At 41.9% G+C, this 17,600-nt stretch overlaps 1 protein-coding gene across 1 annotated transcript; it reads right to left on the reverse strand.

The window, feature by feature from the left end:
* Positions 1-8,766: 8,766 nt before the first annotated feature.
* On the reverse strand, positions 8,767-17,195 carry LOC309383401 (uncharacterized protein). The gene is made up of 3 exons (XM_081935897.1): positions 17,134-17,195; positions 15,855-15,968; positions 8,767-14,498 (listed from the first exon to the last, which is right to left on the reverse strand). Exons 2-3 carry the CDS (start codon positions 15,931-15,933, stop codon positions 13,126-13,128), a joined length of 1,452 nt encoding a protein of 483 aa, XP_081792023.1. The 5' UTR covers positions 15,934-15,968; positions 17,134-17,195; the 3' UTR covers positions 8,767-13,125.
* Between the last annotated feature and the right edge of the window lie 405 nt (positions 17,196-17,600).

Raw genomic sequence — 17,600 nt, forward strand, 5'->3', positions numbered from 1 at the left:
ATTTAGCTCTCATCAGCTAGCCATACCCTTACTGGGAATCGAACCAGGGCTGTATTGCATATTAGGCCGATGTAATTGCCACTAAGCCACAGGCTCTCTTCCTTATTTTGTAACACAAATACATACCTATTTCCCTGGCTCAACTGATAAGGAGGCTCTGGGCAGTGTACAATATAATCAATAAAATCAATTTAAGGTTAAAAAGTCTTAAAATTGTAATAATAATATAAAAGTTTGCAAAGGTGAAAAATTCCAAGATGGGGGATTAGCAGTTAATAAAGGTTGGGCGAGGGGAGTTCACATGGGGCCAGCCAGCCTTATAGTTGCGTAGGCCTCTGCCCCCACTTCCACACAAGGCCTCACAGCCAAGTTTTCATCCCTTTAAGGAAGACCAAGAAATTGGGGCCTTTCCTTACCTCTGAAGGCACAATGTTCTACAATGCAGGGGCAGCAGCCGAAAAGGCCCTTCTAGACCCTGCCAGTCGAAATTCAAAAGTGTAAATTTCTATTTATTTTTAAAATCTAAGGACCAAGAGGCCTTTTGGTTTGTCTACATGAATAAGGCTGCTGTTACATATGAATCAACTGCCAATGATTTCTGTCAGTAGAAATGTTTAACAAAGTGGAATATCCAGTCATTTCTCCATGGTTTATTTGGTATTATATTCAAATTATGATCTCTGGTTTTCTGCTTTCTTAACAAACTGGAATTTTAAACAAAAAAATTGCCATTGGATAATTTGTTAGAGCAATAAACTGCATAAATCCTGACTGAATTACAAATTGCTTGAATTCTGTTTGCTTGAATTGGGGCGTTCCTGACGACTGCTTAGCATAAGGTTATTTCTCATTGTTTGGCATTTCCAAAAAAGCGTGATTGCTCAGCAACTAGCATGATGCTATTGCTCACTTGAGAACTAGACTTACACCTCTAAAATTACAGCTGTTGGTTTCAGTATACTTTTTAATTTATTAAATTGATATGCCACTCATCTCACTGTCAAGTGACTGGGTGGCTCACATAACAAAGCATTAAATATTAAAATGAATACATAAAATTAGTTTTAAAATCCCAGCATATTGTGTGCTGTCAGTTTGAAAACAACACGTCCATTTTTCTTCAGCCTCTTTAAACCTTCTGCATATAGTTAAAATTAATCACTGATCTTTCAGGATACATCCAGAAGAATGTTCTTAGGCATTTGTTCTGTGCATAATTATTCTATGCTGTGCAAAATTTCACTTCCAAAGCTTTTCAACTAAGAGCACTGGCACAGAGACTGTCATTTATTTTAAAGTATGTCACCAATTATATCTTGAAGTTAATGGAAGGATAGATAGAAGTGAGCAGCCAAGGGAATAATAAGGAGGGCAGGAGGGCAAATACAGTCAGATAATATACAGTACCTGAACTCTAACCCTAACAAGTTAGAAAATTCAGTTGTGTCCCACACACGTCGTTGTGTCACATTCCTGTTTCCATATAATATAAATATAAATAATATAAATATAATCTTATTTTTAGGATCAAAAATTTAGATTGTCTCCAGGTGCTGTATATTATCTGATTGCATTTTCCCTCCTGCCTTCCTTCTTATTGCCTTGGCTGCCCACTTCTATCTATCTATCCTTCCATTAACTTCAAAATATAATTGGTGGTATATTTATATTATAAATATATTATAAATATTTATATTATAAATATATTATAAATATTTATATTATAAATATATTATAAATATTTATATTATAAATATATTATAAATATTTATATTATAAATATATTATAAATATTTATATTATAAATATATTATAAATATTTATATTATAAATATATACATTTATTTATATAAAGATTATAATATAAGTGATTATATTTTTCTGTTTTTCCCCTTCTCTTATACGGTTTTCCATACCTCCGGTGCTATATTTATTAAAGTAGAACAAAGATTCATGGACAACTACAGCAAATCAACTTTCCACTTTGCCTTAGCTATATTGGCATATTTTACAACTCCATGTTCATCAAAAAGGGAAAAAAAGAAACCAAAAGGGCAGAACAGCTTTTTGCCAGCGGTCAATCAGATAAACAGGAATTAACACCAGATTAACATCAAACAATCAATCAAACCGTAAACATTTCCCTAATTAAGGATCTATCAACTCAGATGAACAATCAAGCTGTAAACAAGAACCTAATCAACAAATTGCCGAGGAAAAAACTACCGATCTAACTCCAGAGAATATCTTGCAGGAATAGGCTTTGTAGTACATATTTCACAACTTTTCCTTTAACTCAGATGAAATGCATTCAGGAACTTGGAATTCCTCTGCCTTATATCTTCAGACAAGAAAACAGACTATTAGTTTCAAGCAGAAGCCACTTTGGTGATGAATACATACATTTCTTGAAGAGTTGCTTCAAGAAAAAGAGGCACTTTTGTTTTAAAATGCCTTTTATGAGGTGCTATAGAAGTTGCATGCAACACGACCCTCTTATTCAGCACTATTGTAAATTTAGAGCCTGCAGTGAGGGAGAGGGATGAATAGGATGACTTGGAGACTCTATCCAAGTCTATGATTCAATAAAATAATACACTGTAGCCGAGTTCAGGTAGTTTTCAACATACGACTGGTTGCCTAGTTATTATTCAAAGTTACAGTGGACCTCCCTGGAGATACTTACGACCTGGGTCCAAAATTCTACCCTCCCCCCGGTCACATGACCATATCAGGTCCTCAGCAGTCAGCATGCATTCATGGTGGTTCGTAGCATCTAGTGGTCAGATGAACAATTGTACCATGTTTTTGCCAAAAACTGACATTTACTTCCAGTTTTCAGCAAAAGCTGCCCATAGCAAACCATTGGTTTGTTAATGATTGCAGCATTCACTTTAGACCACTACAAAAGTCATAAAATTGGTTTGATTACATTGGGGGCCCTGTTTTATGACTATCACAGCTTACAACTGTGAGGGGCAGGGTCCATTACAGCCATAAATTGAGAATTCCCTGTAGCTAAAAGTACAGGAATAACTTAGGGCTAATCAAGGCATTGTTATTGCATTGGGCTCAATTCTCTCCACACCAGGTGGCACTAGCTCTCCACAAGGTGCCTGGTAATACTGACCAATCTGGTCATGGATCCAAGAGTTCAAAAAAAAAAAGATCATCGGTTATTCCAGCCTCAACTCCTTTTATTTTAACATAATGGTGGCACCATAGAGATGGTGTAGTAAGTTTAAAAAAAAAACTCTCCTAGAAACATGAAATATCCTGGGAAATATTGAAAAGGCAGAATATTATATTTCTCTGGATAAGAAATGGAGAAACATGTTTTTAGGCAGGAAACAGACTCACTCTTAATAGCCCCTACCTTTGTCAATGGGCCATTTAAAGGCCTATGCCAGTCTATTCTACATAACAAAGATCTCCCCCTTCAGCTCCAGGGTGATGGGATTAAGGCATGATAGCATTAGCCCTTTACCCATCTCACCACAGGGCACCTGGGAAGAAGCAATGCTTAACCAAACTTGGACTCAAGACAGCCTACAAAGTTGCCCCTGCATGGCCCCATGGGAGTCTGACAACCAATCAGAATACAAGCTCAAGATCAAAGCCCAGAGAGGGCATAAAACCAGGGACTTTCAGCATCTCTGCCTCTTTTTTTCTTCTTCACCCAACATCTGGAAGCATGTGATCCCCCTTTTCTGTTCAGGAGCTCAAGCCGTGTGCTCCCGTCCACCATTAAACCATCTTTCCAAGCAGCCTCCATGGTTCCAGTGTCTTTTTCGCCACTTGGAACTGAACCCAGAAGGACATTTCTTCCAACAATGGAAAGTAGGACTTCAGATGATCCTCTGTTCTGCACCATGACAGAAACAATATGGTAGGTGGAGATGACTTAAACATTCATAGTCTACCCAAATTCATGCCATAAGAAGCTAACTAAAAAATTTAGCTTCTTTTGTATTTGCTTGGGTCATTTTATTATTTTTAGTTATGCCATTTTGGGGTTTTCTTTACATTCTACCGTGGATGTTTATAAACTATTTTTGTATGCTATGTAAGGCATCGTATCTTTAAATTGGGGCAGAATAGAAATGTGTGATAAATAAAATGGCATAAGCTATGGTTTGTTTTAATTGTGGTTTGATTATAGGCCTCCTACAACATGCTTAGCCAGAAGGAAACCAACCACTTTCTACTTTAGTAAAGCCAGGCATTTAGAAATTCTCAATAATCCCCAACTAGGCGTGTCTATGCATACAAATAATCCTAAACTAGACATGTCTATGCATGCTAAACGTACACTTGCAAAAATGGGTGACTTGGGAAGGGTTGTGAAATGCGGGGCACTGAACACCTCTGCTGATGCTAGAATAAACCTCTCTAAAACCAATGGGAATGGAATCCTGTAGGACATCACTACTTGGGAGAATTGGGTTTTCTGTCTGGCTTCTGCTGTTGAAACAAAATATTTCCAGAGATAATAAACAAGAACGTTCAGCAAGAATGAAAACAACAGGTTGACAATTAATAGACAATTGCATCATCTCAACACCACATAAAAGAACATCAACCATCCATAATGGCCAAAAGTGTGAGTATATGGGTCAAGTAATGCATGCAGATTTAAGGGCTTATTTGTAGATTTTGCTTTTGGACAACTCACCCCCAACCCCATTTCAAAGAAACCTTTCTGAACTTCTTGCTTCTTTTTCATTTCTAGTAAAATAGAATGAGGGAAAATATACGTGTCTCAGAATAATGTTGCAGGATCCTGATGAAAGAAATGTCCTTCTGGGTTCAGCTCCAAGTGGGGAAAAAAGACACTGGAGACATGGAGGCTGCTTGGAAAGATGGTTTTAATGGTGGACAGGACCACATGGCTTGAGTCCTGAACAGAGAAGGTGATCACATGCTTCAATGTTGGTGGAGAAGAAGAGAAGGGCTGAAGAAGGGCTTGCAGGGCTTTTTATAATCTGTTCGGCCACACCTATCTGTTTCCTGTTCCTGTGTAAGAAATGTATTCTGATTGGCTGTCAGACTCACATGGGCCCATGCAAGGGCAACCCTCTAGGCTGACTTTTGAATCCAGGTTTGATTGAGTTCAGCTGCCATGTGGTCAGTTGAGTAAAGGTGTTGCAATTATTAATCAGCCTGGTGCCTTGTGGAGACATACTTCGGTTTTCATATACAAAAGACTGACACATAGACTTCAAAGAAATATATTTCTTTCTGGCTGTCCAAGGACGGACTGTTGTAGATCTTCTGATTTAGGTGGGATTAATTGTTTAATTGGTGCCATGAAGTCTAACACTTCTGAGTGTGATGTAAACAAGGGCACTAAGGAATTTCTCGAAACAACATTTTTATTTATGGCCCCCATAAAAAAGGGGCTCATAGATAAACATTCCATCCCTTACTGTCACGGTGATATCTTTGACTGTCTAATCAATGATATATGTACATGTGAAGTTTTCCATACATGAAACTGTATCTTTTCATTACGTAGTTTTCTTGTTTATGAATATGTATCCACCCACCCTATTGAAACCAATAAAAGAGAGCCACGGAGTCAGATCTGGGCTCCTCATCTCGAGAAAGCAGCTTCTGCATCTTTCATGATTCGGCCCCTCATGAGGAGCCCACCGGACATTCGCATAAAGGCTTATATTATCTTGCCTTCATTCCCATCCCCCTGGAGCTGAAGGGGAGAACTCTTTATTATGTAAAGTGGACTAGCTTGGCCTTCTTAATGGCCCATTGATAAAGTGAGGATGGCAGGAAGCTGCAGGAATTTACTTAGTTTTTAAAATGTGTTTCTCCCTTTTTCACATCCAGGAAAATATAATATTTCAATATTTCCTAGGATATTTCATTTTTCTGGGAGAGGGCTGGGTGATAACTTCCTACAATCCAATCTGGGTCGAACCCCGGGACCAGAGGTTTTGTCTTCCAAGCTTTTAGATGTGTGCTGGAGCCCATCTTTAGGGAACTTCTCTTTAGCAGAGTGTGTGCTCTTCTGTGTGTGGCTATTTTTGTGCCTGCTCGTCCAACAATCTTGATAGCTGCAAAACTGCAAAAACACTCTAGAGAGAAGTTCCCTGAAGATGGGCTCTAGCATGAAAGCCCAGAAGACAAAATCTCTGCTCCCAGTGACTGACCCAGATTGGACCCTGCAGTATTAGAGTCCTGGATTCAGACACCCCTAATAAGCTAGCTTGAGAGTTTGGTTTCAATTTGAACCTTGGTGGCTACAAGGATTTAAAGAGTATTAATATATTTCGGTTATTGATTGAAAGCCTTGGAGCTGAAGGACAAAATAAGTGCTTTGTGTCACATTTTATTCTTGGGCTATTCCTTAAACCAAAGTGTTTGGATTTATTATCATGTCTCACAATGGATAACGGTTGCTCTCCTGCCGACATAATGCCATTCTTTTTGTCTACTTTCTTTAACTGTCTCTTTATCATCTTTTTAGACACAGGTAGCCTTCAACTTACAACAATTCATTTAGTGACCATTTGAACTTACAATGGCACTGAAAAAAGTGGCTTATGACCATTTTTCACATGACCGTTTCAGCATCCCTATGGCCATATGATCAAAATTCAATTGGCATGTATTTATGACCGTTGTACTGTCCCAGGACATGTGATCCCCATTTGTGACCTTCCCAGCTTTCTTCTGACAAGCAAAAGTCATGGGGGAAGCTAGATTCACTTAATACCTGCATGATTCATTTAACACCTGCAGTGATTTACTTAACAATTATGGCAAAAAAAAGATTGCAAAATGGGGCACAAGTGTCTTGAGCAGCAATGGAAAGTTTGGGCTCTATAAGTTGTGGTCATAAATCAAGGATTACCTGTACCACAATGGCAACTCTCTTCTGATTAATGCTAGAATCTTGTTTGGCAACTCCCTTCTCTTTGTTCCATCCTATAGTAAATTCCACACAGCTGCTTTCTGGTTTCTTTCTTTTCTAGCCTCAACAACTGTAATCACATTTAGGGATCTTTCTTGGCCAGCTTTGCATGGAACTGCTGAAAGTTCTGGTGGGCTGGATTACTAACTACAACTTCTTTGCATCTTTCATTTTCACTGATTATGTACCATCAAGTTGGTGTCATCTCTTAGCAGCCACATAGATATGTTCCCAGCCTGGCTCTTCAGATCTTCCAGTGGTATACACATCCCCACTGTATGAGTCCATCCATGTTGATATTGTCTTCTTTTCCTTCCAGCTCTCCCAGGACTATGGACTTGTCAAGGGATCTATGACTATCATTAAGTGTTGTACCTTATGATTCTTGATGAATGTATCTTGTCTTTTTATGTACACTGAGAGCATATGCACCAAAGACAAATTCCTTGTGTGTCCAATCACACTTGGCCAATAAAGAATTCTATTCTATTCTCTACTCTACTCTTCTCTACTCTAATTCTACTCTAGCTGAATTTTACATAATGTGCCAAAACATAATTTGAAACTGGGCATTGGTGCCTCAAGCTAGAACTCTGGATCGGTTGTTCTATGATCCATTTATTTGATTTCTTGGCCACCTGTGACATCCTGCAGAATCTTACAGTAAATTTCAAAAGCATGAATACTCTATTCTGCTTCTTCCAAGTCCAACATTCACTTCCATAGAATGTCACAGGGAAAATCCTTGGTTGCACGTTTCTGATCTTGCTGGTAGATCTGTCACAGTATCTGAATATCTTTTCCATGGTTTTTACAGCTATCCTACCAAGTGCTAATCTACAACAGGTTTCTAGTTTTACTTTCACACACCTCTCTAATAATTCTCCTCCATACTTCTCCTCTCATTTTTTGTTTCATCACATCTTATGAGCTGTGAGTGCTCTCTTTTTATGGATTGATTTTTTCTTGCCCTTTTTCCACTTTTTTTTAAAAAACTCAACAGCCATCTTTAACTAGTTATTGCAAATGTTCTCGCAACCAGCAACCTCCTACCTATCCAGTAGCTATTCCACAAAGTCTCAACTCTCCCTGTTTAATACTACTTGGCTCCAATGTATGCCTGTATAGAATAGGACAGCGATGGCGAACCTTTTTTGGCTCGTGTGCCACAAGTGGGGGGAGCGCAGGGGGGTCGTGTGCAGGTGTGCCGCACCCATAATGCAATGTGCGACCCCAGTGACTTCCGGTTTGCTCGGAGGGTCATTTTAAGTGTTCCAAAGGCTTCAGGGAAGCCTCCGAACGGTCCCTGAAGCCTCTGGAGGGCCTCCGGGGTGGCGGGGAGGCTCTTTTTGCCCTCCCTAGGCTCCTATAAAGCCTCTGGAGCCTGGGGAGGGAGAAAAATGGCTTTTAAAAAGGGTGAACTCAGCTGGCCAGCACACGCATGCGCACTGGCCAACTGACAGGGCAGCGCCTCGCGTGCCCTGACAAATGGCTCCGCGTGCCACCTGTGGCACGCGTGCCATAGGTTCACCATCACTGGAATAGGGCATGAACTGTTGGCAAGCTATCCCAACAGATAGCTAATGAGTTTGTTTAATTTACAGGCAGAGCCATTCAAAGATCCATTGAAAGAACAATCCATTGGTTTGTTCCCAATTTTTTTTAAACTTTCAAATTCGGAACAATGGTTTTGTGATTTCCTTGTGCTCTTTCATGCACCACCAAACTCAACCCTGCTTAGCAACAATGACAAAGATCAGCTGATCTGCTACTAGCTGTGGCACATATTTTTACAATTATGATAAAAAATGAAAAACACTAAAATTCAATAAACAGTTTTATTTAGAATTTGCAGGAAGTACAGGAAATTCTCCCATTTAAAATGACACTGATTAGGCAAATCAAACAAAGGGGAAAAGTTAAGACATATCAGAATTCTGAATTCGGGTCACTCAATACCTTAATTAATAACATGGATGGTTCATGTTAATGTGACATATCAAGCCAAGCACTTTTTATCATTATTCCATAAACCATAACTAGAAATCCACGTAACCAAGCCAGCCACGTAGAAACACTACCAATTCCAGTTTGATGAATTTTGTGCTTCATTAAAACAGACCAATATCATACCTTACTCTGTTTCAAAATTGTGCATTTTGAAAACAAAGCAATTGTTGTAAAGCAGCTCTCCTAACACCCTCCAAATCTGTTGGATTAAAACAGCCATTATTGGCAGGTCCTGGATTTGAAGCAGTTCAAACAGTCTGGCTTTGAGATTTACAACAAACAGGAATAAAGGCCTTTCAGCTCTCTTAAATATTGCTTAAAAGTTCCCAATTCCAACCAGAGCCAGCATCATAGCAAGTCTCTCAGAATGGGAGTGATCTGTATGCAGCAATCTCCACTGAACCATACAGCTCCTTTCCTGCGTCTTTTAAATTTGTCCTTCCTCATGTTTGCTCTTTTTGCAACTTAGAACTAAGGAGAAATTTCCTGACAGTTAGAACAATTAATCAGTGGAACAGCTTGCCTCCAGAAGTTGTGAATGCTCCAACACTGGAAGTTTTAAACATGTTGGATAACCATTTGTCTGAAGTGGTGTAGGGTTTCCTGCCTAAGCAGAGGGTTGGACTAGAAGACCTCAAAGGTCCCTTCCAACTCTGTTTATTCTATTCTATTCTACTTACTCTCTTATTCTATATCTGAGCTACTAATTAGCTAACTACCTCCTTTCCACTAATCATTACTCTATCTATTTTAAGAGACAACTTCAGTCCCATCTGGGTTGCCAATATGTAATAAGAAGAGGCAACTATGAAGCAGGTGAAAAGTAATGATCACAAATGTATTATTACAAATTAAATCAGATTGTTTTTGTCCGGCCCTGCTACCTTCTGTGTAACATTTCTATCCTGGTATTCAATGGTCAAATGCAACTCCCTGTCTTCCAAACCATGACACGTTTTCAAGCAAAATTGATCAGAAATCCCATGTTGTGGGATTTGTGTAATGTCCCCTTGGATAATGGGACACAAAAGCGAGCGATACATCATGGAGTGGCTTGGAAGATGAAAGGCCTGGCATTTGAGGCAAAGAAAATGTATATTCTCTAGTAAATGTAATAGCAGCTCCAAGCTTTGAGCCAAGTTGAGAGAGATAGTCAGAATACTCCATAAAATTCATGTCTATAATTTTCGGCAACAACTCTATAAGGTATATGATTTATTAGAATATCATATTTATTTATGAGTGTGTTGTGCAGGCAATTAAGTAAACTGGATGTAATTTAAAAACAAGTAGCAGGAGCATGGGGCTAGATTGTATGTGAAGGTCCAGTCAAGTGTCTCATAGTACCTGTAGCACATGCCTGGTCTTGATAGAATCATCAAAGAGGTAGAAAGAAGGGCAACATAGGGTGGAAACAAAGCTCTAAGTACTGAGCCTTCATTTGGGGATAGGAACCATCACAATGCAAATTACCTCTTTTCTGTTTGCATTCTATTCAGGTACACAATACCCAGGACTGCTTCCCTGATTTCAGGACCTTCAAATCTTGCAATGTGAATTGTTTTGTAATCCTAAGAAAAACCCTGGGAAATCTATCAGGGTTATTCCTCCCTGCACAGAGACTGAAGGTAAGAGAGAGTAAACCGCGTCAAGAGTTTTGAGTAAAAATATGCAAGTGTGATTTTCCAAGATGCAGGTCAGTAATTTAGAGCTTATGTTCAACCACTAATTCCTGACTGTAAGAAAATTGTGGATTGCCTTTTGCAGCGTTTTTGAGTAATAGGGAAGGATTTAAACTGTGTTTTAACTGTGTTTTTAGCTGTGTTTATTGTCTTTCACTTGCAGGTCTACTCTCCTCCATGCACAAATGTAATTGTCCTTGTTTTTTCGTATGTATGTGTGTCCTATGTGTATTTTATCTTTTTGACTGTACGCCGCCCCGAGTCCTTCGGGAGAGGGTTGCGGCTAATCAAATAAAATTTGATTTGATTTGATTTGATTTCATTCCCCATAGATGTGGGGCCAACCTGGAGAGGTTTAAAGTAAACGTAAACACATTCATGGACATCAGATGAACAACAGCTCCTTACTATAATGATTAGATGGTTCCTTCAGACTCTAGAAGTAGCTTTTGGTAAGAACCGGTGGATTGCTGGGGGTTCACAGGGGTTCAGGAGAACCTCTAGCTAAGGTTCTGGGCAGTTCAGAGAACCCCCAAATCCCACTTGTGGCTGGCCCCGCCCACCCCTCCCTTCCCAGAAGTCCCCACGTGGCCTGTTTAGGATGCAGGTAAGTTCAGGATGCAGGTAAGTTCAGGATGCACACAGAGGCTCGGGGAGGGTGAAAAACGGGCCTACCAGAGGTTCAGGGCCTCCAGATCCTGGGGAGGCCGTTTTTGCCCTCCCAGAAGCTCGATAAAAGCCTCTGGAGCCTGGGGAGGGCAAAAACGCCCCCCCCCCCCCGCCATGGTGCAGGAGGCCGACTTGGCCACACCCACCCAGCAACCGGGCAGAGAACCCCTTGCTAAAATTTTTGAAGCTCACCGCTGAACCTAACTGACCATTTTGGGAACCAAGGGAGACGAGAAGAGCTTCTGGTCCTTTCTTTGTAAGACATGTTGGCAGGAGTGGGGTGGTGAGGAAAAAAAGACACAATATTCATTCATTTTCTAACTTGCATCACATGAAGGGAGCTGCCATTTTTAAATATACCACAACGCCAAAGGGTGACACTCTACAGGGGAACTATGGGAAACGCAAAGGGCAATTTCCAGCATCAATCAGAGAGCTGCTGCTAGTGAAGTCCACAAATGGAATGCAAGGTTCTTCAAAAGCTCTTTCCAGAGCTTCCCAAAATTCAAATCTGAAACCAACCCTGGCAAAGATATTGGGTTTGCATGTTGGCATTGCCTAATGCATACGGTTTCTAATTGTACCAATCTGGCCAAGTGTGGTTTATTCTATGAATAGAATATGAATAGAATAACCTACCATATTTTTCAGAGTATAAGATGCCCCAGAGTATAAGACACACCATGATTTTGAAGAGGCAAATTAAAAAAAAGGTTTCTGCACTCTGCAGACCTTCCAAAACCAGCACGTTTTTTGTGAAACCAGGCCTGGTTTTTTGTCAAAAAAAGGGGCATGCATAGCTTTTAGGAGGCCTATAGGGTGCTCCTGGTGGTTGGGGGGGGGAACAAGCAAAAAATGCCCCATTTTTCACTCATTTTTGCCCTCCCCAGCCCCCAGGAACACTCTGGAAGCCCCGTAAAGACTATGCATGGCAATTTTTGCAAAGGGGGTGACATTTTGGGAGGTCAAAAATGCTGTAATCAGTGTATAAGATGCACCCAGATTTTCACCCTCTTCTTTTGAGGGAAAAAGGTGCATCTTATACTTCGAAAAATACGGTAATGAATAAACTGCTTCTTAGGGCACATTATGCTAACCTGGGTAGTTGATGCCTGTAAAGGCAGCAGCCTTAGATAATAATAAAGGTGCAGCTGTAAGGCTGCTGCTTCCTAGGCAGAAGCACTACCCCCAGGAAGGAAACAGGAAATCCAGAGACAGAAGACAGCCTTGGCCAACTGCTTTGGCCAAGGAGGAGCAAGATGAAAGTGGCTACCTACTATCAGAATTGGTCAGTTGCATTTCAACCCTAGTAATAACAACCGACAGATACTCCTTGACTTAACACCCACAAACAGGGCCAGAATTTCAATTGCTAAGTGAGTCATCCCCAAATTTAACCATTTGGCTACAGTTGTTAAGCGAATCACTGGAATTGTTAAGTGAATCATATGGTGGTTAAGCGAAGTCCAGCTTCTCCCACTGACTTCGCTTGCCAGACGCCAGCTGGGGAGGTTGCAAATGGGCAATCACATGACCCCGGGCCCCTGCAAACTGTTGTAAAATATATGCCAGTTGCCAAGCACCCAAATTTTGATCACCTGGGGATGCTGCAACAGTTGTTAAGTGCAAGGACCAGTCGCAAGCCATTTTTTTTTCAGGGCCATTATAACTTTGAATGGTTGTTAAACAAATGGTTGTAAGTCGGGGACTATTTATATTCAGAAAAGAGGCAGAGAAGAGCCTGCTATCCTTTTTCCAACTTCCCAAGAGGTTTTTTTGGGTGTGTGTGTGTGTGTGTGCAGAGGAAGATAAATAAGCATGAATTCCATGCTACTTTTCCTGTTCTCTCCTTTCCAAGTGTGTGCTAAAAAGATCCCTGATCTCCCGGGCATGTGGATTGGACATGTACATCAGCTGTCGTTCTGGCTGCTGGTAGGATCTTGACACAGACCTCACCACCTCTTCCCACCCTTCCTGAAGAGGTTCCCCTTTGCTCTCACAGATGTTGTGCAAAATGCAGCAGGCTACAATGACCCTCGGGGCGTAGCGTTCTCGCACATCGAGGCGGGAGAGGAGGCAGCGCCAGCGGCCCCTGAGCCGCTCAAAGGCATGGCCCACCACTCTCCGGCAGTGCCCAAGCGTGGTGTTGAAGAGCTGTTTTCGAGAGTCCAACTGGCCGCTGTAAGGAGTCATTAGCCACGGCAGAAGAGGGTAAGCGAGATCTCCTAAGATGACCGGCTTTACTTGCTCTCCCTCTATGTCCATCGTAGTGCTAGGACTGAAAGTGCCTTGATTCATGGCCCGGAAGATGGGGGAGCTGCGGAAGATCCTGGCATCGTGAACTTTCCCGGATCGCCCGGCATACACATCGATGAATTTGCCTTCATGGTCCACCAGGGCCTGCAGGACCATTGAGTAATACCCTCGGCTGTTGATGTATTCCATGGCTCGGTGGGCAGGAGCAATGATAGGGATGTGAGTTGCATCGATCGCCCCAATGCAATGGGGGAAACCTTTGGCCGAAAAGCCTTTGATCACCTCGCGGGGCCTGGTCAGAAGGACCACGTGGTGATAGACATCATAGAGAGCTTGGCAAACTTCCATGACTATCCTGGAGACAGTGGAGCGCCCAACGCCAAAACACTCTGCTACCGAGCGGTAGCTGTCTGGGGTGGCCAGCTTCCATATGGCTATGGCCAGCTGCTTCTCAACAGTAATGGGAGCCCGCATGTTGGTTGTCTGACGCTCAAGAACCGGCCTCAATCGGTCACACAGCTCCATGAAAGTCTGCCGACTCATCCGGAAATTCTCCTGCCAAAGGTGGTCATCCCAGTGGGGCAGCACCACTTTCTCCCACCACTCGGAGCGGCCCGGCTGCACCCAGAAAGCCCTCTCCATGATGTAGAGTTCGTCTATCAGCCCAGCAAGAACCGCTGGGGACTGGAAGAGGCACGAACACATCAGGGCGCGCAAAGAGTCAATGCTGGTTTCCACCACCGCTCGGAGGCGCACGGCAGCTGCATTCTCCACCATCTGCTCAAGCTCCAGGAGGTCACGACGATGGTGGGGCAGAAACGTCCGGCGGGTGGCCAAACGGCTGAAAAGTTGCGACTGGATCCCGACAACGGTCTTGACAGCAGCTACAGCAGCTGTGGCCACGGTGACGGCCGCGGAGGCCACTTTGTCACCAGCAACAGTCGCTTCTGAAAGTCAGAGGAGAAGCAGGAGGAAACTTTTAGACCAGTGTTTCTCAAACTTGGCGACTTTAAGTCCTGTGGACTTCAACTCCCAGAATCCCCCAGCCAGCATAGCTGGCTGGGGAATTCTGGGAGTTGAAGTCCACAGGACTTAAAGTCGCCAGGTTTGAGAAACACTGTTTTAGACAACAAAGATCAGGCCATCTAACTGAAAAAATCTCCAGGTTCTCAACCAGCACTTCAGCTGATCCTTTTAACACTCCACCACACCAAACAAAAACTTTGTGGCTCAGCCAACAGAAAACAGCGGCATTCAAGAAGCTTCTTCATCTCTGACTGGGAGGAGGAGAATAGAAGGACTTATAGTCCTTGCAGACAGCTGCTCAATCGCATCCTTTTAGAGGGTCTTTGAAGCACTTGGAGTTTATTCTGTGTCCTCGGGGACACCCGAGTAGTGCAAATGGTTCTTGCAGTCTGCAATTTTTTGGGGGAAATCCATTCCTACTCCCTCACCACTCAAAGGGTGTTCATCCCAAATTGTCAGAGCTGAATCCTATCAGAGCTGAAGAAGCTTCTTGGATGAGAAGCGAAACATCTTCAAAAGAAATAACAAGAAAGTCCAGTTGCCTCCTGCAAAAGCACCTTTGCGACAACCACGACCGGGATGATTGAGAATCTTTATAGACTATGACTTTGGAATCTTTTATTTCACAGTTATTATACTGGGAGAGCCAGCTTGGTGCAGTATCAGGCTAGAAACTGGGAAACCATAATGTTTAGTTCTGGCTTAGGCCCAGAACCAGCTGGGTGACTTTGGGTTCCTCATTCTCTTTCAGCCCTAAGGAAGAAGAAGTGAGGGTGGCCAATCACTTCTGAAAAACCTTGCTGAGAAAACTACAGGGAGTCACCAGGAATCACTGACTCCAAGGCACTGAAAACAGAAACCCCAAAATACTGAAGCCATCTGCCATCTTAGCTAAATTTCAAACTCATTCCACCATCACTTTATAAGAACTCATCTGGCTGGCCATATAGATTTCAATATATCTACAAAGCAACAAGTTAGAGAAGTGTGAAACTTACTTCATCTATGGCAGGGGTGTCCAAACTTGGGAACTTTAAGACTTGTGGACTTCAACTCCCAGAATTCCCCAGCCAGCCATGCTGGGGAATTCTGGCTGGGGAATTTTGGGAGTTGAAGTCTACAAGTCTTAAAGTTCCCAAGTTTGGACACCCCTGATCTATGGATTGGTATAAAGATTTGTACTGTATCATTTGCACTTGAGGAAGGATGCAAGGGGGAAAAAACCACCACAGTTATCATTTAAAACTATTGTTATGTTTTTCTATCCACTTCTTTACCTGAGCTGGCCTCATTTCTCACTGTCCCTTCTCCAGTGCTTTGGGAATCTGGATTTTGTATTTCTTCCTCCTTCTCCATCCTAGATCTTAATTTAGACTTTAAGATAACAAATCCTAATTAGAGAAGAACATAAAAGAAAAAGAAATGGAAATGAAAACAAGTCAGAACTGTGATAAGACATGGAGACATTCCAGCAAACTGAGAAATGTCATGCATGAAACTTTTAAGTGCTGAGGCAAGATGGCAGCTCTCCAATCATGGATTATATTTTTGGGAAAATGTTATATTTCAACATTTTTAAATTCATATACTGTACTTTCGGGGATTTATGGTCCTAATGAATATGGATGCCAGTTTGGGGAAAGGTTTGATCGGGGCACTGAAGTAATATTTTAAGGGATTGGAGCTAGCTGAGATGGCAAAATTGTTTTGCCATATAATTAAATATAACAATTTAATTATATTTCTTGCAGCTTAGAAATCTTAACTAACTCAGAAAGCTAACTTAGAAAGTTAGAAACAGGAAATGGAGAAAGCTGAAGTTTTGACTTTGAGATTTAATTATATTTCATTTGACTAGGGAAATACTGCTGGATGTTAAATTGCTATGGTTTTTCTAGAGTTAATAGGTGTTTTTTAATGTGTTAAAGTTAAATTAAGAATATATAAATATTGTTTTTTGAATGTTGGTTTTGAAGAAAGAAAGAAAGAAAGAAAGGTTTTGAAAGGCGGAGGCCCTGCTGTGCAATTTAGATTCTGGAGAAAAATGATCCAGCAGCCAGGCAAAGTCAATCATGCCCAGTTATTGATTTTCTGCTGTGGATCACCAAAATGAGTTCACAACCCTCACACTGTAGAGGAGATGGGTGGATAGATAGATGATATATAGATACAAGAGATAGAGATAGAGATAGATAGATAGATAGATAGATAGATAGATAGATAGATAGATAGATAGATAGATAGATAGATAGAAAGACAGACAGACAGACAGACAGACAGACAGACAGATATAGACAGACAAACAGACAGACACGATAGATATAGACAGATAGATAGATAGGCAGATAGTGATAGATATGGATAGATAAATACATATATAGATGGATGGAGATGATAGATAGATAGATAGATAGATAGATAGATAGATAGATAGATAGATAGACAGACGAGAGAGAGAGAGAGAGAGAGAGAGAGAGAGAGAGAGAGAGAGAGAGAGATGAGCGGGTGGATAAATAAACAAACAAACAGCAACAACAAAATGAGTGCACAAACAACCTTTGAAGGCGAGGCAGCTGCATTCAGCAGCTCTTGGCTTCCCCTCTTCAAATGATGTGCCTTTGAGGCCAGGCATTTCAAGGGCAGCCCTAAGTAACTCTAGAACCGTGGCCTTTGGGCTTCGGCAAACCAGCCTCCCCTGCCTCGGCCTGGGTGGCTCTCTCCGCAGGCGGTGGAGGGATGGGAACAGCCGCCACAGAGACGACGCAAGCGAGACGGGCTTTCCCCTCCATACAAAGAAAGCAGTTTCTGCCTCAATCAAGTGCCCTGCCGTGCTATAGAGGCGACACACCGGACACTTGCAAAGGCCCCATTTTCTCCTTGTGCAATGCCTTGATTTCTGCCCTTTTGTTTATTTTCCTCCTTCCCTCCCTCCTTCCGCACCTCCCCGGAGAAAAGGGGCTGCCCGGACTGCCCTCAAAGCCTCCGCTTCCCCCCCCCCCCCCCCCGCTACGAGAGAGGCGGTC

This window comes from Natrix helvetica (genome assembly GCF_964273705.1).
Source record: "Natrix helvetica genome assembly, chromosome: 1".
Lineage (NCBI taxonomy): Eukaryota > Metazoa > Chordata > Lepidosauria > Squamata > Natricidae > Natrix > Natrix helvetica.